The following is a 25,723-nucleotide window of genomic DNA, read 5'->3' on the forward strand; positions in this document are numbered from 1 at the left end:
GCATGCGCGAGGGGCTTTGCCTGAGGCCGGCGGCGAGCGTGGCTTGTTTGTCCGTACAGTGTGGTGGTTCCGGCGCGCGCCTGAGGGGAGCGCGGCTGCGCAGGTGAGGCTGGGGGCTGGGCGGGCGGATAACTGGGGCCAGTCCACCCCCTCCCCCCGCTGGGGTTGAGGGGGACGTTGTGGCCGTTGCCGTCAGGGACAGAGGGAGCCTCCTGGGGGGCCGTGGACATCGCGCGGCTGGGGCTGCACCCGAGAGCCGGGCGGGAGGGGGAGGCTGAGCGAAGGAGAGTTACAGGGGGGCAGTGTGGGCCCGGTGGACCAAGCCCTGGACTGGGGCCCGGGAGACCTGGGATCTGTCCCTGGCTCGGCCACTAGCCTGGCGGGTGACCTTGTGCACCTCACTTCAGCCGCCCGTGCCTCAGTTTCTCCATCTCGGAAGTAGGGGTGGTGATAGCGACCTCCCTCGCGAAGTGCATTGAGCTCCAGCGGTGAAAGGGGACACACAAGAGGTGGATGGTGGCATGGCTCTGTTGCCCACCTGTGGTCATTACCCACCGCCCTGGGGTAGTTAGTAGCCTCTTTCTCCAGTCAAGTGTGTGTCATTGCTTTTGGTAGCTTATGTTTTCATGTCTCTGTGGCCTTGACACTGAGGTAAGGAGGGATCTGTCTCAGGCTGTGCAGTAACAGCTTTCACACCTCTTCCTCCTTTTGTGCTGTGGTGTCTTTCTTCTCCTTGCTGGGTAAGCATTTGCTTGAGCTTTGCAGATTTCACTCCAGTCAAAATGACCTGTTAGAATGGAGAGGCTGGATAACTCAGTAGCGTCGCTCCTTGAAAAAACCTGGTTTTTAGTTAAATCTAAATTCTATTTAATTTAAAGTTAAATTTGAGATTGACAACCTATGTTAAGGCCTAAGCTTTGTTACAGTCTATTCAAATTTAAATGAAATACAAAAAATATTAAGCAGTATGTGTTTGCTGCTGTGATAAAGAAAGTCAAGCCACAGAACTGACAAAAGTCACTTGCCAGTTTTTTGACAGCAGTAGCCTCTTCTGCTGGTACAGTATTTTCTTCAGTTCATTCAGCTAGTTCAGTGACTAGTTTATTAAGAAACCAATTGTGAGTTGAAGAAGCAAGAAAACTTGTTTTCCAGTCTATGAATAAAAATTGTGTAATAAGGATGAGATCTAATAGTTCTAAAATCCTGGAGGACATGATGATCAGAAACAATCAATTCAGTTCACCAACAGCAGCTTATAATTCCTTTGTTTAGTAAATGTTAGTTTTAAATGCTTATGTATTTGAATTTCCATTAGAATTTAATCAAGTAAAAAAGGCATACACCATTTTCTAACAAAATAATGTATAAAAGAATATGAATAAATGTAAGTTATAACTTAAATAACTTAAAATGTGTATAAATACAGTGTATCCTGGTTAACATTAAGAATCACCAAGTTTAGTGTAAAGGCTATTTTTAGTTTTTAATCAGCATAGCTTAATAGTTACTAGCCTGTGAGAATAAATAGTAATTTTCCTAAAGAAATAACATACAAGCACAAAAATGAATTAAGATTGCTTTTATTTAAATAATCAATTTAAATAACTGATTTTAATCATTATTTAAGTCAGTGCACTGTTAGAAAATGAAGAGATTGAGGTTATAAGAAAAGAAAGATTTTTGGGGGGAAAACTAGAGGGAGAGCTTGAAAGGCAAAGTGCACACAACACAGGAAAAGGGAGTGGAATGGAGAGATGGAATTACTGTTGCAGAATAAATGAAGATAGACAGTGGAAACAAAGAGGAAGAGACTCTCAAATACAGAAAGAGGCCTACACTAGAAAATTAAATTGGCTTAACTGTGTCCATCAGGGTGTGGATTTTTCACATATCTTCTTAGGGAAGAGGATTATCCACACCAATGGGAGAATCTCTCCCTTTGGCATAGGTATTATACACTGAATTACACCTGGGGGAATTCTGCACCACTGTGCATCCACAGAATTTATGTTCTACTGCAGATTACTTTGCTTCCCTGCAGAAAAATGACTTTCTGACAGGGAAGCCACAAGAGCAGTCATGTGACTCTACCCAGCAGTATGTTTCAGAGGCCCGAGGCAGCTGGTAGAAAGGTAAATCACTGGGGAGCAAGAGGAGGGATAGAGGAAGACCCGGCTGGTGGCTCCTACTCTGCACTGGGCTCAGCTGCTAGGCCTGGGGAGGACAGAACTTCCTCTTCCCTTGCACAGCATCTGGGGCTAAGTCAGATCCACCCCCCAGATTTTCCCCCCAGCTGAAGGAAGCTCTGCAAACTCACCTCCCACTCCACCCCGACTTCCTGCACCCATTGCTTCTCAGCTCTAGGGGGATGGATCCCCCCTGTTCAGGGAGCTGCTCCCCCATTCATCCAACTCCTGTGCATCCAGACCCCTTCATATGCAGACCCTTCTGCCAAGCATCACCCCTCCCCCCGCATTCAGAAACCCAACCTACGAGTCTTCCCCCTGCACCTGAACCACCTAGACAAGCCACCCAGATTCCCCCACCCTACCAAGTCCCAACCAGCTGCATCTGGACACCCCTGCAGAATCCCATTACTGTTGCATCCAGAACCTCCTCAGCAAGCCCCTGTGCATCCAGATCGCCCCCTGTACCTGGATCCTGCACTGAGCTGCCCGCATCCAGATTGCCCCACGCAGAATCCTCTGACCCCACACCTCGATTACCTCCACGCTTGGATCCTGCCTTGTTGAGCCTCCCTGTCCACACCTGGTGTACCTGGCACGGAGGGGCAGGGCCCTGGGGTGTTTCTGGGACAGGCCCAGTCCTTGCGCTGTGACAGGGTTGGGTACAGCCTCACTGCTGAGTCTGTGCCCTGTGGGGAGCTTCACAGTGATCTCCCACCCCTGTACAGCCAGTGGTCTGTGCTCCCTAGTGCCATGCTAGAGTTTCCAAATTTATTTGATAAATAAAATTTGCACAATTTTTAACTTTTTGGTGCAGAACGCCCTCAGGAGTAACTGAAGGACTACAGTGGTGCTGCTGTAGCATTTCAGATGTAGACAAACATAGGGTAGGAGGAAGAGACAAACACTTGGGATAAGTTCATTTTTTGTTTAATATAGCGCTTAGTGCAAAAATATTACAACTAGAGCTGATCAAACCTTTTCACAAAAAAAAGTTTCTTTTTTCAGCCAGGTGTAATGATGATAAGCCACCCAAGTGTTATATTTTAAATAAAATGAATCTGATTGTAGATGGTAGGATGAAGAAGAAAAATGTTCTGAAATTTGCATGTCACTAAAACCAGAAAGCACTAGAGCTGTTTGAAAGAGTCAGTAGTCAGCACCCGGATAACTCAGGGTCTTGTGCTTTAAGAAAGAAAAAATGTCAATAGTAATTTAATAAGTGCCTAGGGTTGGTACTGTCAATATTCCTTTAGTACTGCTAATATCCTGCTATCTTGAGTTCTTTTCCATTGTGACAGGTTTCAGAGTGGTAGCCGTGTTAGTCTGTATCAGCAAAAACAACCAGGAGTCCTTGTGGCACCTTAGAGACTAACAAATTTGTTTGGGCATAAGCTTTTAGCCCACGAAAGCTTACGCCCAGGTAAATTTGTTAGTCTCTAAGGTGCCACAGGGACTCGTTGTTTCTCCATTGTGAGGGATTTTTTTCTGACTCACTATTTTTTTTTAATATGTTGTTCCTCATTGTGTTGAACTCTGCACGTCCAACATATCTGTGAAGTATACCCTGATTTACCAGCTTCAGACATGTTTTGAAGCTTGTTTGATTACAGTTTATAAAACATCTGTTTCCTCTCAATCGCAATTCAAGTTCTGTGGCAAGCAACCTTAAACTTCAGAGTCTTCAGTTTTCTCTTTGGAATATGCTAGTGTCTTTCCTGCAGGCTCTATGCGGAATGTTGCAGTTTAATATATGCTTTATCTGTTGCACACCCCAAATGTATATGTTATCTAATTATGAACAAGTCTGTATTTCCTAAAATTATTTACATTTTGAGGCATGTACAGTTTGACACTTTTAGGGGTGAGGCAATAGTGTCTAGCCAGTACATAAGAAGTGCATCTGTTGTCACGCTATGTATTCTGTCTTAAGAAATTGAACTTGGTAAATGAATGTTTTTCTTCTTTTAAGCTCCAGTCATGCTCTGAAAACTGCAAGGACTCATAGATCTGCCTGCATGGTTCTCAGTGTAGGACCAGAAAATACTTAAGCAAATGTGCTATTTTTTAAGTGTATAAGCACTTATAATATTTTTTGCAGAGATGAATAAAACAATCTGACTTTTGTGGAAGAAATTTCTTCAGCTGTACATTATAAACAGCAGTAGCAATTGATGCTTATGTGCAGAAATTGCAAGATGTAGATAACTATGTAACTTATTCAAGAGAGATGCTTTAGTGGTTGAGTGTTAGGTTTCTGCTCAGAAAGGACCTTTCTTACTCATATGGGGAAGATGTGGCTCCTCACTAAATCAATAGTGATTTTAACTTTTGTTTGTGTGTGGGGCAGGAAGACAACATATTCCAAGATTATACCGAGTCTATTAGTTAATAATAGTATGTGGTACCTGTATTTATTAAATAGCATTTATAAATTGTCTGTTTGTCGTCATGGTATCTAGATATCATTTACAAATAAAATGGTCAAGATTTACAGCTTTTTAATTAGAAATAAACACTGTAAATTAAGTGTCTGGCACATAAACTTGATTTGTGAGTTTCATGAAACTATTAAAGATATATGTAATTTCTCAAAAATTAGCTGTAGCTTCATATGTGATGTATACTGATTGGTTTTAGTGTATTCATATAGGGAATTGAAAGCCTTAATCAACAATTAGGTCTTTAAATTCAAACACAGGATTTATTTTATTATCCCACTGGTATGTAACAAATCTGTTACATACCATACTTAAGTCAAAAGTGTGCTTGTAGACTTCATCCATACACAGAGATTAGAATAGATTTCCAAATGCGTAAGGTAGAAATCAAAACTTGTCTGTCATCTGTTTAGTGAAGAAGCAAAGGGGCAAACAAATAACTAATCTCTTTCCTCTTTTAAAACTTTTTTTCTAGGTGATGGAAAAAATCTCTAGGATGTGACAGTTAAGAAGCAGTCATGTCAGCTCTTTGTCCACCTCCTTCTCCTGCTGTTGCCAAGACAGAGATCTCCTTGAATGGGGACTCACCATTACTAGCTGCTACTTTTGCCTACTGGGACAATATTCTTGGACCTAGAGTCAGACACATCTGGGCCCCAAAGACAGAACAGATGCTTCTCAGTGATGGAGAAATAACTTTTCTTGCAAATCACACATTGAATGGGGAAATACTTAGGAATGCAGAGAGTGGAGCAATAGATGTGAAGTTTTTTGTCTTGGCAGAAAAAGGAGTAATTATTGTGTCATTAATCTTTGATGGAAACTGGAATGGGGACAGAAGTACATATGGACTATCAATTATACTTCCACAAAGTGAACTTGGCTTCTATCTTCCTCTTCACAGAGTGTGTGTTGATAGGTTAACGCATATTATAAGGAAAGGAAGAATATGGATGCATAAGGTAGGTTTGTTCTTCATTGCAACCAAATGTTAAAAACCTGGTAAGACCTTTAATCAACGCAGAGAACTTGCATTGTATAGAAAATAGGTATATGCTTTGTAAAGGCAACTATCTCCCTGAGTCACATTACATAACAATCCAAGAAACAAATTCTCTTAGATCTATAAATAAAATCTCTACCTCAGTACAACTGCTGGAGTTGTATGTTAAAAATTGATCCTAAAGCTACCAAATTCAGGGCCTGCTCCTGAGTGCATGCGACTCCTATCAGGGCTGGTAATGACTTGCCTGAGGTCCCCTACAGTTCTATTCTGTTAACACTAGCCTTCTATGGAAACATTTTTTACCTCCCCGTGCTTATAAAAATTGTGGTGTTTTTATTATTATAAAATAAAACACTGTGGGCACAAAGAGCCCTGTGTAATTTCCTTATGCTGCACTGAAGCACCAGCTAAGAGAATGTATATGAGCCTTTAAAGGTACTTGGATCTGTACGTCCTCAACACCTTTTGGAAAGATGCTATTAGTGTGTTTGACCCCAAAACACGAAAAGCTGAGTAAGCTGAATCCATATACAGAGTATTAGCATCCTGCACACAGGGTTTTTGAGACATACTGATAACTAACGTAAGTACTTAAAATGACAAGATAATATGAACTTTTAGAATAAAATGGGAACATTGGATAAAACTAACAGAAATGAAAAGGGAAATGAAAAAAAACGCACTTTCATAACAAAAATCAAGAATTCAAGACCCAAGTTCCCACTTAGTACAAGTACAGTTCATTTGGAATCCCAAAGGCAATTTTATTAATCAAATTGTGTTCAAGGATTACATAACTCAGTTCCAGTCTTGCTGTAAAAGCTTATTTGCAGACTGAATGCTTTAGAAAAAAAAAGAAAAAGCTGCTTTATCTTCATACAGTAAAAGTTGTTTCAGTATAATTCTGTTGTGTAAGAGAATCCCAATGCTTCATAGCTGATAAACATCTTATAATTTTGCTTGAAAAAGTGGTAAGCTTTGACGTTGTTTTAAAGTGTCTGTCTGATGGGGGGGAAATTCTAGTTTTACCTTGTGTACTAGGACCTAGACAATTAAAAAAAAATCTTCTTTTTTATAAAAGAGCACCTCTTAAAAAATTATTTGATTCTATTTTTGAAGTAGGAGACTCAAGTAATTTATCTCCTAATTCCCATTTTCTCTGAGTACTCAATTTATTGATTCCATAGGATAACCCTGTGGAAACTTGTCTTCCAGCATGTCTAGTCTTGATATTTTTGTCATACTTTACAAAAGAACAATAGGTATTTAAACTCTCATTTTCTCTAGATGAGGGCAATGTCACAAATATTTCTTGCTCAGTCCTATCTCCTAAAACTCCAGATATGTTGTTTAGCAGTTAATTCTGTAATAACCATAGGTTAGTTATGTTTATCATGGTCTTGTGCTTGTGGACAGATCTTTTCTTCATTTTGTAGTGTTCTACGCTTTGACCTTTTTGAGGCAAAATGATCAAACTCAACATGATGCTTCATTTTTGGAAGCAGTCATATATTTGTTTCCTGATGTACAGATTTAAAGATTTTCATGATGAAATCATGGAGTTGTAGCTGCATTGGAACCTGCAGAAAATGTTCTGTCAACCCCAAAAAACTAGTTGTGAGATCTTTGATTTTATTTATTTATTTTTCCACCAGCTGTTCTTGGAACAGACAGGCTCAGTGGCAGAGTGCCAAGCTCTGCAAGAAAGTTATTTATCTGGTTGTTTTTTTTTCTTGAGCAGTTATGAACCCTTCTACATACGTTATCTCTATCCCAGCTCAGTCCTTGCCCGCAATAGAGACACCTCAGTGATAGATGCTCTAAAAATGTAGATTACAAATATAGCATTGTATACATTTTAGATAAGTGTCTGACAGTTTCTGGGCATAATAATATAAAATTTAAATATTAATTATTAAAATGGGAAAATGTGTAATACTATGTCTCTTGGAAGAAGGGCAGATTTCTGCATCAGTTATCAATTAACCCAACATGCCAAGTTAAAATGGAAAACAAATGTCTTGAAGTCTTGCCTTAATTGATGCCACCAGTATATGTAGGTATTCCTACCGGATACCTTAGTTTCCAGGTTTTCAAGAGTTTTGTCATATGATGGTCAGCAGTTCCAACCAGATTGTATTAGGAGAGAGAAACTCGCTACGAATTTGAAATAGCATCCTGCATTCGCATATCCACTTAGATTCAGATGTATGCAGAGCAATGTTTAGAATGCTGGACATAGACAGACAAGCAACTGTTTAGAAGTCATTCTAAATAGGTCTAAACTCTTGTTTAGCTTTGTGAAAGCTAGATATTTGAAGTTTTATGTGTTTGTCCAATAATTCCTAGCAGCTGTATTTCAAAAGAGAAAAGGGATTCTAGTAATTAGTTCAGTTTCAACTACATGAAGATTGAAATTTTTTTAAAACCAAGAATCTTGTTTGTCAAGGAAGTCATTTCTCATTGAAGCCTAAGTCCAGGAGGGGAAGTGCCTTTAAGGGATCTATATAGCACCAATGTTGTTTTTCACAGGCACTTGTTTCAGATTCATTTAGGTTTTATCATTGGCAGGAGAAAATCTACTCTAACTTGTTTCTTTCCTCATCTGTTCTGAGGAGGTATGTAAGCTTTCTGTTCTGCAGTTGATCAGCCTTGAGTATCTCAGTCACAGGAAATTAATGAGTAAACCTGCAAAAGATGTGGCAACACTTCAGCTTCTATAAGAAGACATCTCTGGAGCATGCAGAATATTCATTGCCTATAATGTTGTTCTGACTGTGCCATTCATTAGAGCCAAGTTTTCATAGCATATTATGCTGAATTGTTGTAAATGATTACATTCATCATCATATTCACTACTGAGGTTCTGATGACTTGACCAGAGTTCTGGCTGAATTTTTGGTGTGACATCTTGTGTGTCCTGTGGTGAAGTACCTTGATGTTTCCATGGATGTCTGCAATATTTAGTTCTAGAACAGTTAATGTATTGAAGATCTGCCAGTATCTCAAGATATGGAACAAGTCCCCTACCCAAACACAAATAAGTTTCCTCTTCTTGAAGATTGCATTTTTCCCGTGTTTTGTTAAGCTGGAACAACCTACTCCTTTTACAGTGAAAAAAATAAGTAAAAATCAGCATAGGTGAATTCAGCATCTTTATTTTCCCTGAGACAGATCCATCTGATATTTTCGTGATCAGAGAGTGAAGGATATTTTTGTTTTATTCCAGTTTCCTCTCCCCACCCCCGCAAGTTAGAGGTTTATGGGGAGGACAGGTGATGGGGGGTGGAGGAGTAGTATTTGCCACAAAATAACTCTATAAAGGAAAATGACTTGAACATCAAAATGTGAATCAAAGAAGTGTGACTCTACAGAGAAGAAAATTTAACAGTTGACTGATGGGTGCATAATTGTATAGCCAAATACTGGAGCTTTTATAACTTGTTTGAAAATTAACTGCTTCTCTTGCTCAGGAGAGGCAAGAACATTTCCAGAAGATTGTCTTGGAAAACACGGAGAGAATGGAGGATCAGGTAAGAATAACTGACTGATGCATATGGCATACCATCAGAAAGCTATTACTGGAACTGTAGAAGTCGGTACTGCTGTTTAATTTTGGGATCCAGGAAGATATTTTTGGACTAGCAGAGTGAGCTGCCATGCACAGGAGGCAGTCTTTGTGAAGATAAGATGGTGGAAGCTCTGACCAAATTGAAGGAAATTATATCCCATCGCTTAATGGGTAAAGTGGAAATCTGTGAAGAATATTTCCTTTCAGAAATGGGGAGGCCACTTACTCGAACATGATGTTCTCCAAAGATAGCAGCTTCCTTATATTTATACTCTTCTACCCTTGTTTTCTCATGGGTAGGTTTTTGCTAGGTCATTAGCGGAGAACTGATGCTTGGTAACTACTATCTTGTAACTGTCCAGAAGAGAAGTCATTATAGACTTCATGGCTGAGATTACAAAGAGAGTTTGGTTTCTGAAGCAATACATGTGAAAGCACAACTCGAGAGCTTGTTGCAAAGTATAAGATCAGAGAAATTATCATTTGATTCTGATGCTAATCTAGCTAATGAACCTGTATCTGTTTGTCTCTTTGTCTCTTAAAACATGTACTTTTTGAAATATAATACTTACTGATAATTATATCTAATGCACTATGATACAGTCACCTACCTCTAGATCTACCCTGTCCAAGCCAAGCCAAATTGATTGGGTATTTAGAAAAAAAGCCTTGAAACTAATTATAAACATTCTTGTTACTGGGTCAGCTGCTTGTTTCCAGTTAGCTATTTTTGATGAGCAAAACTGAAAAACATATGTATCAGTTTCCTGCTCCCTTCTAGTCTTGTGGTCTTGCCACCTTCCCCACCAAAAAATAAAAAAGCTAAAATTGTTCTGTCTTTAGTGTTAACAATTTCTGTTATTAGTAGCTTTCTATACTGCATGTTATGCTTTTATTTCACAACATGTTATATATTGCACAGGGCCAAAGCATCATTCCCATGCTGACAGGAGAAGTTATTCCTGTAATGGAACTTCTTTCATCTATGAAATCACACAGTGTTCCAGAAGATATAAATGTAAGTCCTTATGTTTGCTGCATTTTGAAAAGGAAGCAACTATGCCACTCTTATTAATGCTGCCTTTGGCAATATAAATCATTGATATTATAAGTCATTATGCTCTTTAATTGTTTGGCACAGGAAACTCTCCTAAATGGTATTTTTGCTAATAGCAATTTCTCAAAAATATCTGAGTAGTAGCAATAATTTTTGATCAACACTTAGCAAAATTGGCTGTCAACTGTATTAAGCTTTTTAAAAAGGGAAAGGAAAGGATGTCATCAAATAAAATTAATATTGGGAAAAGAGTTTTAATGGTGAGATCTATTAGAATGTGGACTAACCCTTCCCTGGACAGGAGAGGAAACACCATTACTTGGGCCAGTTTAAAATATTTTGATTGAAGCACTAAAAATATACTGTTGGGACTGATATCAGTGGTGGTTCAGCTGGGAAGAAATGAATTAGACAATATAATTACTCTTTTCTGTCTCTTAATATCTGTTGACCACCTTCAGAGGTTAATGGCTTAAAACAGGAAGAGCTGTATTTTTGTGAGTCTTAAACATGCTTGATTCCTCACAATTGTGAAACTGAGATTATCTAGAATTCACTTAAGCTATCACCACATATCATTAAAAATCCAAAATAAAATGTTTTTAATGTGGCTTGTTATACCACTTCATCTAACCTTTCTTTCTGTTCCTTTGCACTCCAGATAAGTGACACAGTGTTAAATGATGATGACATTGGGGACAGTTGCCATGAAGGTTTTCTCCTCAAGTACGGTCTTGCTCTCTGTTTTATGCTGTTATGAAACCACTTTAAAAGTAAATTATGCCAATGTCTCTTAATTGGTTGTTTTTAGGCTTAGAAGGATTAGATTTCTATTGGTAAATGTTGATTTCTCCAGATATGCACAAAGCAACAAAAAAATGTGTCCATCATTGTCTATCTGTAAGTTTTGATTATCAAATAAGAAAAATGCTGCTTAAGAGCTTGGAGTTAATATTTGTTTTGTATATTTTGACATGAAATGTTGACAATTTGTGTTTTAGCAGTAACAAAGCTCTTAACTTTTTGAATCTCAGTATCATTTGTCATTAAATAATTGTTGTCTGAAACCCCTCTCCCCATAATTTCCCACCAGTGTGAAAATTTAAATAGAAAAAATGGTTAAAAATAAACATCAGTATATGTCAAAATAATTTTTTACAAATCCACTTCTGCAAAGTCTAGTTGTATTGGTGGTTAAGGGTTAATTTGGGGTGAGGAGACGTTAGTGCTCGTATCGCTTCTTTATATGTCTGCCTAAGCGATATCATTAAGATTGTTTCCTTTTTAAATGAATGGTCGTGGATTGATCGCTCTTAAAATTTGCATGCTGATCTCTGTCAACCCATTTTGGCATGAGTATAGGACAGCTGCTCATTATCACTGGAATGACATGCTTAGATAAAGCATTAATTAATAAGGGTTATATTACTTTGAAAATGGCATAGGAGCATGGAAACTGTTAAAAGTATAAAGGGGGGGACATAGACAAAGAGTTTTGAGTTTCTTAACATAATAAGTCAAGTAGTGGTTATATCACAAGAAGTTTAGGAAAAGTCATGGGTTAAAGTCACAGGTAAAGAATGACAAATCCATAAACATCATGCACATTCTTCTGTAGTCAGAACATTTAATTCTTCCATTTTCTTTAACATAAAAATAGTTAACCATTAGTAAATCAGTACACAAATGTCTCTTATGTTAGGAAATCACATAACACACTCCCATCTTTAATGGGGGCGTTTATTGATCTTCTGTCAGAGGGGTAGCCGTGTTAGTCTGAATCTGTAAAAGCAGCAAAGAGTCCTGTGGCATCTTATAGACTAACAAATGTACTGGAGCATGAACTTTCGTGGGTGAATACCCACTTCGTCGGATGCATCCGACAAAGTGGGTATTCACCCACGAAAGCTCAAGCTCCAATATGTCTGTTAGTCTATAAGGTGCCACAGGACTCTTTGCTGCTTTTATTGATCTTCTGTCATTTCTCAAAACATCTCTGTATATTGCCTGGTGAATTTAGATAGTCCGTAGCTCATAGAACTGTCACTGTGTTGTACAGCACCAAACACCCACAGTACTACACAAATAAAATATTGACTGTGTTCATAATACCTAGCAGTTTCGTAGCATTTAGTGTTCATAAAGCACTTTGTTGCAAGGATTTATTTAGGTTTTCAATCTTGAGGCAAGTTATCTTTTAGAAAAATATAAGAATGGCCATACTGAGTCAGACAAAGGTCCATCTAGCCCAGTGTCTCGTCTTCCGATAGTGGCCAATGCCAGGTGCCTCAGAGGGAGTGAACAGAACAGGTTATCACCAAGTGATCCATCCCCTGTCACCCATTCCCAGCTTCTGGCAAACATAGGTTTGGGACATCATCCCTGCCCATCCTGGCTAATAGCCATTGATAGACCCATCCTCCATTAATTTATCTAGTTTTTTTTTTTAACCCTTTTATAGTCTTGGCCTTCACAACATCCTCTGGCAAAGAGTTCCACAGGTTGACTGTGCATTGCGTGAAGAAATACTTGCTTTTGTTTGTTTCAAATCTGCTGCCTATTAATTTCATTTGGTGACCCCCTAGTTCTTGTGTTATGAGAAGGAGTAAATAACACTTTCTTATTTACTTTCTCCACACCAGTCATGATTTTACAGAGCACAATTTCACATTGAGTGCATATCACTACATGGTTTATTGTAGGTGAATTGATTTCCACCAAGACACATCAAGAAAAATTGGTCCTGTAATAATGCATCATTCTATTAGTGTGGCTCCTGTACCTCACTCTTTTGTTTTTGATTAAGAAATAGGTTCAGAGAATAGCACTTGTTCACTGTATATTTTCATTACTGAATAACTGCATTTTAACTGATTCAGTAACCAAATGGTGTATGCATCAGACCAACACTTTGTAAATAGTCTGTTCTGCTGAGCATCTTGTGCTGCATTACTCAGTTATGCCCTTAAGAAATAGAGGAGCTTCCTGGCTTTTGCCAGATTAAAATTTTAAACTTATCATGTCTTCTGTATATATATTGATTTTTTTTGTTCATTGAATAAAAATTGGACTTGATAAAGTGACTATAATAATTCTGACCGTGTAAGTTAAGCAGTCATGCATCCTTGTGGAACTCCAAAATGCAACTGCAGAAGTATATTCATACATACAAAGAACTCTTCAATGTTGTGTACTACCTTAGATCCTGAAGTGGTGTTTTTTTTTTTTTTGTTGTTGATTTTTTGTATTGAGATATGTGGTAACAGATGCTTGTGGGATCAAAGCCATGATATGTTTAGTAATTGAAAAAAGCAAGACTCGGAACCTTACTGTCGTGTCTAAATTCTTTTACAAATGAAAGCTGTTTAATCACAGAATAATTCAAGTTCCCTTTATTTGAAGGTATAGTTTTACTTTTGCTTATCTAAATAAATTACCTTATACTCTTCAACACTAAACCCATAATTGAGTTAGCCTTCCAGTAACTTAATTCAGTTCAGCCAGGATGGCTTCATAGTAGTAATTAAAAAATCAGATTGCTATTACTTAAATGAATCGTACTAAAATCTAGATGTTATGAAAATCCAAAGGTTTAGTAATGTAAGTAAAGAAAAGTCTGTTTGAAGCCTGCTTCTTTTTTGTTTTGATTTTCATTTCCGCATACAGAATTATGTTGAAGCACTTGTTTTGGAGTAGTCTGTTGTATTTATTCAGCTGTATTTCATTTTAATTTGCAGTGCCATCAGTTCACACCTGCAGACTTGTGGTTGCTCTGTGGTTGTAGGTAGCAGTGCAGAGAAAGTTAATAAGGTAAATGCATTTTATAATTCTTAAAATTGGATTGTGATTATTGTATTTGGATTGTCAGAAGATTATCTGCAGTAATGTAAAAATGGCAATTAATGAGAAGTAAAATATTATTCAGTTACATTTTATATTTCCCTGAAATATATTTGATGTGGAGGGACCAGCACTGTATTACTATTGAACTTTTTTATTTATATGATTGGTTGGCAATTGAGTATGAAAAATAATTTATTATTTGTATTCTGACAATTCTTAACAACTAATTTATTTTATTGTGTATATGAAATTATGGAAAATGAGGCTATAGTTTTAGGATTAGATGTTTTTTATTAGCCATATGCATAAACTGTTGGCTTCTGGATTAACATTTAGCTCTTCAGCTATTGCAATGGATTTTATCTAAATAAATGAATCTATGCATAATTTTATCATATTGAATACCCAACTGCAGAGTAAAACTTGCTGTAATTCTGGATCATAAATTGCCTTTACACAATATCTAATGCGCCCAAACTATTTTGAGTCACTCATGCATATGTAAGATGCAAATTTTCTAGGTCCCCACCCTCAGTTCTTTGATTTCTTCTTGCACTTCTGTTTTGTGCTGCAGTTTCCCCATGATCCTCATAGCCTTAATCATAAATAAATGACACATTTCAAATAATTTAATGTAAAAAATAAAACAGGACTAACTGAATTCTGTTAGTGACTTGGTCAGTAAACTCAGTTAGGTTCTGGGTTTCAGTGGAGACAAGAAGTATCCAAAGTGCAGGTGCAGACTTACAAAACTTGAGTCCTGCAATAGCAAGATGTCCTTTGGTAGACTGTCATGTTTGCTGTCTGGAGTGTCTATGGAACTAACTTATCAAAAGGATGCTTGCTTAATGCTACCTACACCTCCATGATCAGAAAGTATAGGAAGCATTGGCTGAATGCCTTTTTAATGGAAGAGGACTAAGGCAGAAGGCCAGGAATATCAGGATAATGCTCTTTACGCTTTCTCTCTGAAGACAGCCATCTCAGTGGTGCTACCATTAATCAGAAGAATAACTGGTTGCAGACTCCTGTGGCAAACTGCCTTCTCCCCACACCTACCACTTTCTGAAAAAAAGACAGGTGCAAAGGAACCAAGGGAGGGTTGGGGCAGTACCACCTCATGTAGCCCAGGGGAGGGGCTACAGCCACGAGGCGCCAATACCTCCTCTCTATAAGTAGTGCTAGGCACATTTATCCAGTTCTGGTGGGCTGAGCACATGCGCACCTAAATGGAATACATGTCTGCACCACATCTAGAAGAACGATAGTTACAGTAAGTAACTGTTTTTTCCTAAGCCTACTAACTTGTCAGGTGATTATACAACTACAGGGTGGATAAAAATCCATGATTTTTTTTTAAATTAAAAAATCGGATTTGTTTTATTTCAATTGGATTTTTTTTGATAAAATGCTTTTTGAGGAAAAACCGATCTAAAGATTAATTTTAATTGAGATATATAATAATTCAAAGATATCTCATCATGGAATAGGAATTATAAATTCTGATTCTATAGTATGAGACAATATATTCATGTAATGTTTAAGAAAGATTTTGTAAATAAGTTCTAATAGTTCAATGATTAGGGACACAATTTTATGGGGTTCACAGGCTTCTGTATAGATTATTTAGGTTAATATTTCTATCTACCCAATGGGACTCAGTGCTCAGTCTAGAAGATGCCATCAGAGATGCTTAGTTTTAAGTTTCTCACACTGGATCTGTGTCTCCAGAGGTAACATGCTTGTTAACAGCAAAAACGTTATTAAATAAATAATATATAGAGGTGAGAAATAACAGACCTTAACTTTGTTGTCTCTCTGCAAATTTGTGCACACGGAGTCAATCCCTTACCTCTCTCTAAAAGTGCAAAGTTTCAGAAAGTTCAGTGAATAGAAAATTGTTGGGGGCATAGTAGATCTGGACAAGGAGAAGAAGTCTGGAGATAAATATGAGAAGTGAGGGACATATGCTTGTTTTTTTTAAATATTATATGTTTGCTGTTGAAGAAAAAAATCCAGAATACGTAACGTTGTTGTTTTAGTTAAATAAAACAATTTAAATGTCTGTCTGGTGATGTTCTCCTTCTAATACAGCATGGCAAGAAAATCCTCCAAATACTAATGATTAACCTGTTGAATTGGAGATAGTTCATCTCCCAATGACATCATAAATATCTGCTTCAATTACCTTCGGTAAATTAAATAACCAAACACCCATTCATTTTCTGACATAGCTATAAAAATAAATCATTGTTTAAAAATGTATTGTGTGTACCTTCTAAAAATGAAACCTACATCTATGTCTGAATTGTGAAGAATGTGTATCAAGGTTATAACAACCAACAAGAAAGCACTTTTATGTAGAAAACCATGATTAAATCGAGTCTTCCTGACTACTGATTTAAATTGTGATTTAATCAAATCCACCCTGCATATCTACATATTTAAAAGAATAATACTTTTAGAAAACCTGCTCAGCTGTGTTTGGAAAAATGAAATGGAGGAAGCCCTTTTAACTCTGAGGCTTTCTGAATGGGTTTGTATGTACAAATTGGTTACAGTTATGCAGATGTGCCAGTTTTACATGTATTGAGAGTCCCTGTTAGAAAGGTTATTGGCATGATGATGTGGCAGTGTTGGTCCCAGGATATTAGAGAGGGAAGGGGATTGACATACCATTTATTGGACCAACTTCTGTTGGTGAAAGAGACAGGCTTTTGAGCTACACAGAGGCATCCAGACTGGAAGGCGAATTTCGTGTAGCTCGAAAGCTTGTCATGTTCACTAACAGAAGTTGATCCAATAAAAGATATTAATTTACTCGCCTTGTGTTTTTTATTAGAAAGGTGTCTCTTAAAATAGCAGGTTGATGCTGGGAGTTGAACTCACACTTTGACAAAACATTATTCTTACATTCTTCTGGGATACATCAGATGCTTGGGTCAGAAGGACTGTCCTTTAATTCCCATTTAATTAAGCCATTCTTCAGTCCACCCCCTGTAGTGTGAATACTGCTAGTTAATCTCCTACAGTGAGAATTGCAGAGACAACTCTTGATGGAGAAAATAAAGCTATCTTTATCAGTAAATTGAATTTTCCAGATGAATTGCCTCTCTGTCCTACCGCCAAAATGAGGCCTTTAATATGCACCTTTAAGTCAGAGGAACTGAGAAGGAATGGAGAGAAGGACTTTATAGTAACATGTAATCCTAGAACATTTTAGGTGTGGGGCATGTTTGCCATTAATGACTGCTACCTGTACACTGCTATTAGAGCCGGGGTTGTCTTTTGTGTGTCTGTACAGGTTTCAATCTGTATTGGGGCCTCTGGGTTTGGCAGTAATGTAAATATTTACTACTACTACTGCTGCTGTTTGTCTCATGAAACTATGGCATGACACTGCAGTGAGGCTCTGTAAAGACAATATATTCAGAGAACTCCATTTATAAGTAAGAAACCCATATGCAATCCTTTTATTTGATTATGCTTTGAATTAATGGTGTGCCTCTTATTGAGTTCCAGTTTATTTTACAAGATTGAACTTTCCTTCATTTTAAGACTTTTTTTTTGTTTTGTTCTGGGAGTCAATCGCTTAAGTGGGTGTGTGTAATACCCACTAATATTAATATAATATGCTTACAACAAGAGGACATGGTTATAGTAAGCTTTGGGGCTGGTATAGTCATCTTATTAGTTTGTACAGTGCCTAGCACAATAGGGTCCTGCTCCATGACTGGGAGTCCTAGGCACTACTGCAATATTAAATAATAATCGCTATGTACATTGTTCAGATAAAATATGTATGTATTCTAAACACGATACTTAAAATAACTAATTAGTAAAGAGCTGTTGCTCTTCTTTTTTTTTGCGCTTAATACTTAGAGCATCTCTGATCAGATCAACAATTTCCTTGTTAGGAAATGAGAAGTAGATTAAACAGAGGAAGAAATAAAATGACTGAGTTCTCAGACAAAAGCTGCTGAACAGGGCTATTCTGCAATAATTTGGGGTTGTAGAAGCAGGAGAATGTACATATATCATGAAATGTGCATTATTGTGGCAAAAGAAGTCTGAATTAGTGGAAAAAATTATGGGCATCTTAATTGCATGCTGTGCATACACAGTATTTTTTTAAAAAGAATAGAAGCTGGGGAAATGCATGTCTGAAAACAGGTTAAGAGCATATTGTGTAACAACCACAGCAGCGCTTCTAAATACTCTCTCCTTGAACTATGTTTCTGTTAATGGTGCAGCTAGACGGAGTGCTTAAAATAAACATATACTTATGCATTCAGGAAGTCTGATTTCATGATTTTTATTAGTTTTTCTGAAAATGCAAAAACACCTATCACTGCATCATTAAAGCAGGTTTTTGCATTTTCTGACATAAGTATTAGCTGTCAAAGTTCCTACAGCAAGAGCATCTTTTGAGCAAAACATTTGCTGAACAACTCAAATAATTGATTTGCTACTCTATTTCATCATGTCATTCAGCTGCTCATTATCTATTTCCACTGTATGTTCTGTGCAGCATGGACCATGCTTTTTCACATCTGAGTAAGAGCATTTAGAACACTTATTAAAGCATATCATAAAAATTCTACTGGATGTACAACATGGCCAAAGCTGATGTTGCCGTGGTAACCTAAACTTCTGTGTTTCTTGATTCTAAGCAATTAAACTATGCTACCTTAGGTGTTCCATTTAATATTCTGTTATTTTCATTTAATATATAGTCTGAGTGTGGTTTAATTTTAATACCTCTACTTTTAGATGTCGGTATGTAACTATTTGACATAATTGTAGCATTCTTTTTTCTAATGTGTGGTGAACTTCTTGGATAATCACTTATTTGAAATCTGTGCTGAATTGTGTTCTAAGATCAATACTTTCTTTACTATACATCTGCCTATTTTTTACAAACTTTTTGTATTGCAGATAGTGAGGACACTGTGTCTGTTTCTTACTCCATCAGAACGGAAGTGTTCCAGACTCTGTAGAAATGAATCTTCCTTCAAATATGAATCAGGACTCTTTGTACAAGGATTGCTCAAGGTAAGGCAATTTTATTGTGACTTTTGATTTTTTTTTTTTCTAAATTCTTTTCTCCAGTATCCAGAAACCTACAGTTTCTTAATATAATCATCTTAACTTGAAAATACCTAAATATATTGTTGTCTTAAAAAGTTTGTCCTCTTCACTTGTTGATTCCTGATGCCAATATTATAACCATGATTTCTCTCCTATATGTCTGTATCCATCTGTTGCATCTTGTCTTGTAGTTAGAGTGTGAGCATTGTGAGGCAGGGACTGTCCTTTTTTCTTTGATGTTTGTACAGTTCATAGCACAATGAGATCCTTGGCTACGACTAGAGCTCCTAGGTGATATGGTAATACAATAATAAATTATTACCTATATTCCATGTCTTAAAGCTGTTTGTAGGGATGCACAGATTTCAAGCAAATTTTTCCTCTGTACTGTCTGTTCCCTTTAGGAATAGTTTCTGTCATTGTTCCTTCACTTTGGGAATAAATCTATAGATTTACTACTTTGGTGGGATCCTAGACCCATACAGGCAAGAGTTTAAAATTTGCATATGCTAGCTAAATCAGACTCAGAGAAAGGAATGTTAGTCTCCAGCACTCCAGCATACTATGAAAAATAGTTTCAAAATATTTATGAAGGGCTGTAGGAGTGGATGGTGCTTCATAGGCAAGTAATATTACAAGGCCCCTGTTCCGAGGAGCTTTCAGACTGAATTTGACAGATGATGATAAACTATAGCTAAATGATATGAAGTTGAGGGACAGATTGTGGAACCTGTGCTGGCCAGCACATTAGGAAGATGGAGCCAGTGTTCTGCCCCTGCCTGCCCACTCTGACTTCTGTTGGAGAGGAGTAGGGACCTGAGGGAGCCACATTTTTACATTTAATGTTTATTGTATTTACCTAGCAGTACCAATATCATTGGGGGGGGGGAAATGCCTTTCATCAAAACCAAATAAAAGCTCAACCTGTTTGCCTCCTAACTAGGTAAACTAAGTAGTTCTTTGTTCTCAATAGCAAGTGTGCACTTGGGTGGAGGGTTCCTAACTTCAAATGCTGAGTATGTGCACTATCTACTTACGTGTTGAGAGAATTTCTAAAGCTTTCCTACAAGGAGTGAAGATAAATAATGTTCCCTTCACTGAAAATATTTTTAAGGAAAAAAACTTGTGCATGCTCAAACTTCTCAAATTCAGAAGGCTAAAGTTAAATGCTGTCATGCTTCCTCCATGACAAATATTGTATAATGTTATATGGTATTCTCTCCTGACCTCTGTTCAATTCACTTGGTAGCATATTTGCTCACTTAAAGCTGCATTCATGACTGTGAATACGGCTTTGTAACTCACTTTAATGTCAAGCATCATGCAGCATGAGAACTGGAAGGGTGTTACCAGTAACAGGACTGTCATGAAACAATGCAGTGATGTGCACATCACTATTTTCCAACACCTCCTCCAAAAAAATTGATATTTTATGTGTATGCTGTTACTTTAAACAACCATCCTGTTTTACAACAGGGTTTAACTAGAATTATAAACACACAGACCCCTAAAATAAAATGCATTTAAACATGCTGTTTTAAACTTAAGACTGGTGCTTTAACGTTGTTTCAAATACCTGTATTTTTTTGTAACTGGGAGACTTCTCTAACTCTTTTTTGCTGTAACAGGATGCAACTGGAAGCTTTGTGTTGCCCTTCCGTCAAGTAATGTATGCTCCATATCCTACTACACACATAGATGTGGATGTCAACACAGTGAAGCAGATGCCCCCTTGCCATGAGCATATCTATAACCAGCGGCGATACATGAGGTCCGAGCTGGCAGCATTTTGGAGAGCCAATTCAGATGAAGAGATGGCTCAGGATATCACTATCCATACAGATGAAACCTTCACTCCTGATTTGTATGTACTATCCTTACGTTCAAAATTATATTGCTTAGGACAGCATAACAGTGTAGTTGCATTTTGTCAGACCTTTTCATATAAAATACAGTTCTGTTTTATTCAGCAAATGCTTTCCTCAATCAGGATAAACAGCCCGTGTTTTCTTCTTGGGGAATGGGTTTTAAGAGGTTAAAAACACTTCAGAAGTAGTACCTGTTGCTCAGTATTTCATTAGCACTCCATACCAATGAAATTCCTGATAACATCCCATTCAATCTGATATGGTTGAATAATAATAAATAAATATGCTGTATAGCTAAGTACATTTGTAGGTGACATTGGCTTACCTGGTTCTTGTTAGTGCATCTGGGCTGAAAAAGTTCGGTTTCATATTCCAAAGTAACTTTTTTTTTAAAATAAAACCCATATCATAATTCACTAAAACTGACTTTTTTTTTTAATTTGTTTTAAATTCTGTCAGACCCTTAACTATAATGTTATTACCAGGCACCAATATAATATATTTAGTGCCTCCTTATCACATTATGTCATGCTTTCTTTGTTGTCTCTTCACAGGAATGTTTTTCAGGATGTCCTGCATCGTGATACATTAGTAAAAGCCTTCCTGGAGCAGGTAACAGCTGTTCTCTTAGAATGAGCAAAAGATGAAAAACAATTCTCTACTCTCATATAACAAATATTTTAACACAAATAGATCCTTCCCTGCATTATTTGAAAGCACAACAATAGTAGTACAAGAGAGATTCCTCTGAACATGTGCAGAAACGTAATGACCTGCTAATTACAGGTTCCTATAAAATAGCTGTCATTCTATGACTATAATAATCAAAAAGTAATATAATACGGAGTATGCACAGTGCAGCATGCCAGTTTTGTTGAGCTGTGGTCTTTTCCTGGAAAGTACTTTACAGGAGGGACTGCGTCCAGAAATAACTACAGTGACTTTTGGGGGGTGAAAATATGGGGCGGGGAGGAGCTAGAATCCCAGGTGCACTCAGCCTAGAACAGTACCTTTCAGCATGGGATTGTTACCCAACCAGGTGTAGAGTTAGAAATTGGTCTCAGTTTAAAATGTCTGACTGTGTAATAGAAACAAGGTGGGACCAACACAGCTACAACAACACTGCATATGTAACTGTGTAATACAAATAGATGACCATTAAACACTGCAAGCTTAATTTGCAGTACTAATATAACACTGAAAATACTAGACACAGTTGTGAAGAACGAGGCACACCCCCTATTGATGTATAATACTGCTTGAACTTGCCGCATTGTATAATCACTCAAGTCTGCTCCATTTCAAGTAATGTAAAAAAAGAGCAAAAACATGAGTTGTCTTAATAGAATGGCAGAACAGCTTAACTTATCACATCTGTCCGAATAGAGTCTAAAATGTATCCTTTCATGATTATACATTTCCTTTAGCATAATTAGGAACTGTTAAATATGTTAGTTCAGTGTTCTAGTTTTCCACATTCCTGGAATGAAACTTGAGTTGCATGTAATTTAGTTTTCTACTGTAATTTTTAACAGGTCTTTCATTTGAAACCTGGCTTGTCTCTGAGGAGTACTTTCCTTGCCCAGTTTCTGCTCGTCCTTCATAGAAAAGCCTTAACTCTTATAAAGTACATAGAGGATGATACGTAAGTAAAAAAGATAATAGAAGGGAGGGGGTGGGAATTTCTTGTTCACTGAGAAATCTTCCTATGTTGTAACAGTTTTTCTCTTTACTCTTGCAGGCAGAAAGGAAAAAAGCCTTTTAAGTCTCTCCGTAGCTTAAAAATAGACCTTGACTTAACAGCAGAGGGCGATCTTAACATAATAATGGCTTTAGCTGAGAAGATCAAACCTGGCCTACATTCCTTTATCTTTGGGAGACCCTTCTACACTAGTGTACAAGAACGTGATGTACTAATGACATTTTAAAGATCCTGTATGCTGCTGAAAGAAAGCTAGTAATGTAAACACCATTTTCCCCTTTTTGATCAGCACAGTCTTGCACTCTAATGCAGTGACTGAAAGCAAGTTACACTACAATCCAGTCAAAATGGGGAGGGAGTATTAGAGGGAAAGTCACTTCAGTTAGGGAAGCACACTTCAAACGAGCCTTTTTTGTTGTTTACAATGAAAGCGAAAGTAAATATTGCAGTCGTTTTTATGATATTTTGGGTTTGTTTTGTAAACTTTGCCACAGTTCTGGGTTAAACTGATTTAAAGGGAGGCTTTCGTATTGACTCTTTAGAGAGATCATACAGCTTCCCCACCATTTCTCGTCAGTTTTGTGTCCCTCCTTATCTTGTTATCAGTATTTCCCAGTGTTGTCATGGAAAACCATACTACTTGTCCTGTCCATTATGGAGGGCACTGCCTTTTGTGAAATAGAAACTGGAAGGACAGTTTTAACACTTTCTTGTTTCCTATGTGTGGGGCTATGGGAGGAAAAACACCTTCCCTGCTCCCCATTCCAACCTCACTAGAAAGTTTTTTTTTGCTACTTTATGTGATGCATTTAAAAGAATATTTAAAAAAAACAAACAAAAAAAAAGATGAAAGAGAACTGTACAGCATTATCCTTGGGAGGCAGAGTGCTGCCTTTTAGTGGATTGTAAAGCCAAACTGATCTGAAGAATGCTGCTTTTAAAACGGAGTCATTTTTAAAGCTGTTTTGTGTGTATAAGTGCCAACCAGGATTTTCTGTCACTGACTATGTTGAACCATCATGCATTTCCGTGCTTAATGACCCAACGTAATTGAGCTCTTTCAGAAAACAAAACAGGAAAATTAGGTTTTACACTTGCATAGCCATTGCCAACCTTTCTTTTTATAATCTGCTCCTATTTTTTTTTATGAATAAAAAACAAAGGCCACATTAAAACACTAGACCACCTGTACCTTTGTTCTTTTGGAAATAACCCCTGGGATATAGCCAAACTTCATAGACACTTTCTTTTCATGTTACCTTTGTCATATGTTCAGCATAACTTCATTCAGGAATTGATGTGGCTGTTAACTAATAGAAGTTAATAGTGTTGATGGAAAAACAGACTCCGGTTCAGTGAGATGCTAATCTTCCTCTTCCACGCCAACACACTCACCTCTCAGTCCACTTGTTTTGCTTTGCATAGCGAAGATAAAGAACTTCAGGAAGTCAGGAAATGTACTTTACCTGCTTTCACAACATTTCTTACTTGAATAATCTGAGTTGTTGAATGTAGTTTTCAGATTCCCCAGATGCTTTTCAGGTTTTGCCAACATGCTACATGGTGTACTATGCTAAGTGATGCATCTGCATTGTGTGCTGCTATCTATCTGTCTTCTACCCTTTCCTTTCTTCTGTAAATGTAGTGTGGTATTGATATTCCATGATGAGAGATTCCTTGCCAAAGAACTATGTTGGTAACTGGGAATCTAGGCAAAGTCATTGTTGCTTTAGTACTTATGCCCTTGTTATAACTTTTTTTTATAGGATGGGTTTGCTCTGTGAACTACTCAGTTTCTAACTCAGTTTCTTTAGTTGAGACATAAGACACAACACTTCAGAATAATGGATTTTTCTAAAATATCCTCTCTTCTGATGTTAAAAGGGATACTGTCAAATAGCTAATGTCCATAATGTGATTGTCATTTTCTTATAGGAAAATATATTTTACAGTCTAATATTTAGGACTTCTAATAAGAAAAAAAAGTAAGGTATGTCATTGTGTACTTTATACATATGTGCAGTTACTACAGTTTCATATGAAAATAAGATTATACACGTGAATGACTATTACTTGCTGTGTGCATGCATAGTTACCTTATTACATGCATAATCTCACAAATTAAAGTTGATCTTTTAAAAAAAAATTTCAAGACCATCTTAAAAATAAAAACATAATACACTTTTGTAGAGTCCCTGCAAAATGTCTCATGCTGTTGGGCTTCCTTCTACCAGCGTCTCATCAGGAAAACTGTTGTTAGAATTATGCTGACTTAACCCAATGATACAGAGATCATTTTAATGTGTCACCAATTTATCTTCATATATTTTTAATCAGTTTGCCTATTAAAAATGGCATAATTCATAAACTATCTGTATTGCTTGGCTTCTCAGATGGCATTAAGAACTAAAAGTAGATGACATAACATTTCAGAAATGTGATAAGGTGCTAAAGTTCAATTGACTTTAGACACAGTGCTGGAATTAATTATTGTAGCGTGATAAAGATTTGAAAACTTAATACTGACACTACTAACAGCAAAGCTCTATTGTTTACTGAAAACATTTTTGTGCATTTTCACTTTGAAACAGCTAACTGCTAGAACTCATTCAAATGCTAGTTTTGTTGCACTATTGTCATGGATGCGGACTGTACAGTGAATAAATTATTAATGCATTTGCATGCTGTGCTGTCAAATTTATTATGTGGTAGAAGGGAGGCCTTTTAGTAAACTGCGTGTGGATTTTATTTGTCCTTCTGGAGCTTCTGCTGAAGAACTATACTTCTGTGTTCAAGACGGAGTGAATTATGTAATCAGTTGCCCTTTTAAAAATGGGGGAAAGACCCTTTTTCATGAAAGAAAATATTATTTGTACTCTTCCAAAGGCAGGGTCTTCAGCTGGAATGATAAAGGGAGTTAAACTCTTAACCAACCCTTTCGAGTGTCTTTGTGAGCAA

At 37.2% G+C, this 25,723-nt stretch overlaps 1 protein-coding gene across 4 annotated transcripts; it reads left to right on the forward strand.

The window, feature by feature from the left end:
* Positions 1 to 25,445, forward strand: C9orf72 (C9orf72-SMCR8 complex subunit). Of its 4 annotated transcripts, none has more exons than XM_030567095.1 (11): positions 1 to 103; positions 5,103 to 5,589; positions 9,107 to 9,166; positions 10,127 to 10,222; positions 10,923 to 10,987; positions 13,999 to 14,071; positions 19,043 to 19,159; positions 20,824 to 21,059; positions 21,618 to 21,675; positions 22,599 to 22,708; positions 22,805 to 25,445. In XM_030567095.1, the coding sequence occupies exons 2-11, from the start codon at positions 5,146 to 5,148 to the stop codon at positions 22,989 to 22,991; spliced, it is 1,446 nt and encodes a 481-aa protein (XP_030422955.1). In that variant the 5' UTR covers positions 1 to 103; positions 5,103 to 5,145; the 3' UTR covers positions 22,992 to 25,445. The 4 variants fall into 4 exon arrangements, with proteins under 4 accessions (XP_030422955.1, XP_030422958.1, XP_030422956.1 ...); XM_030567096.1 differs by lacking the exon at positions 1 to 103 and adding an exon at positions 271 to 651; XM_030567097.1 differs by lacking the exon at positions 1 to 103 and adding an exon at positions 661 to 740.
* Positions 25,446 to 25,723: the final 278 nt, after the last annotated feature.

The sequence above is a fragment of the Gopherus evgoodei genome, chromosome 6 (genome assembly GCF_007399415.2).
Source record: "Gopherus evgoodei ecotype Sinaloan lineage chromosome 6, rGopEvg1_v1.p, whole genome shotgun sequence".
NCBI lineage: Eukaryota > Metazoa > Chordata > Testudines > Testudinidae > Gopherus > Gopherus evgoodei.

Coding starts and splice junctions, on each gene's coding strand:
- C9orf72 (XM_030567095.1), top strand. CDS start 5,146: ATGTCAGCTCTTTGTCCACCTCCTTCTCCTGCTGTTGCCAAGACAGAG. Junction 5,590..9,106: donor GAAGAATATGGATGCATAAG/GTAGGTTTGTTC, acceptor TCTCTTGCTCAG/GAGAGGCAAGAACATTTCCA. Junction 21,060..21,617: donor GAAACCTTCACTCCTGATTT/GTATGTACTATC, acceptor GTCTCTTCACAG/GAATGTTTTTCAGGATGTCC.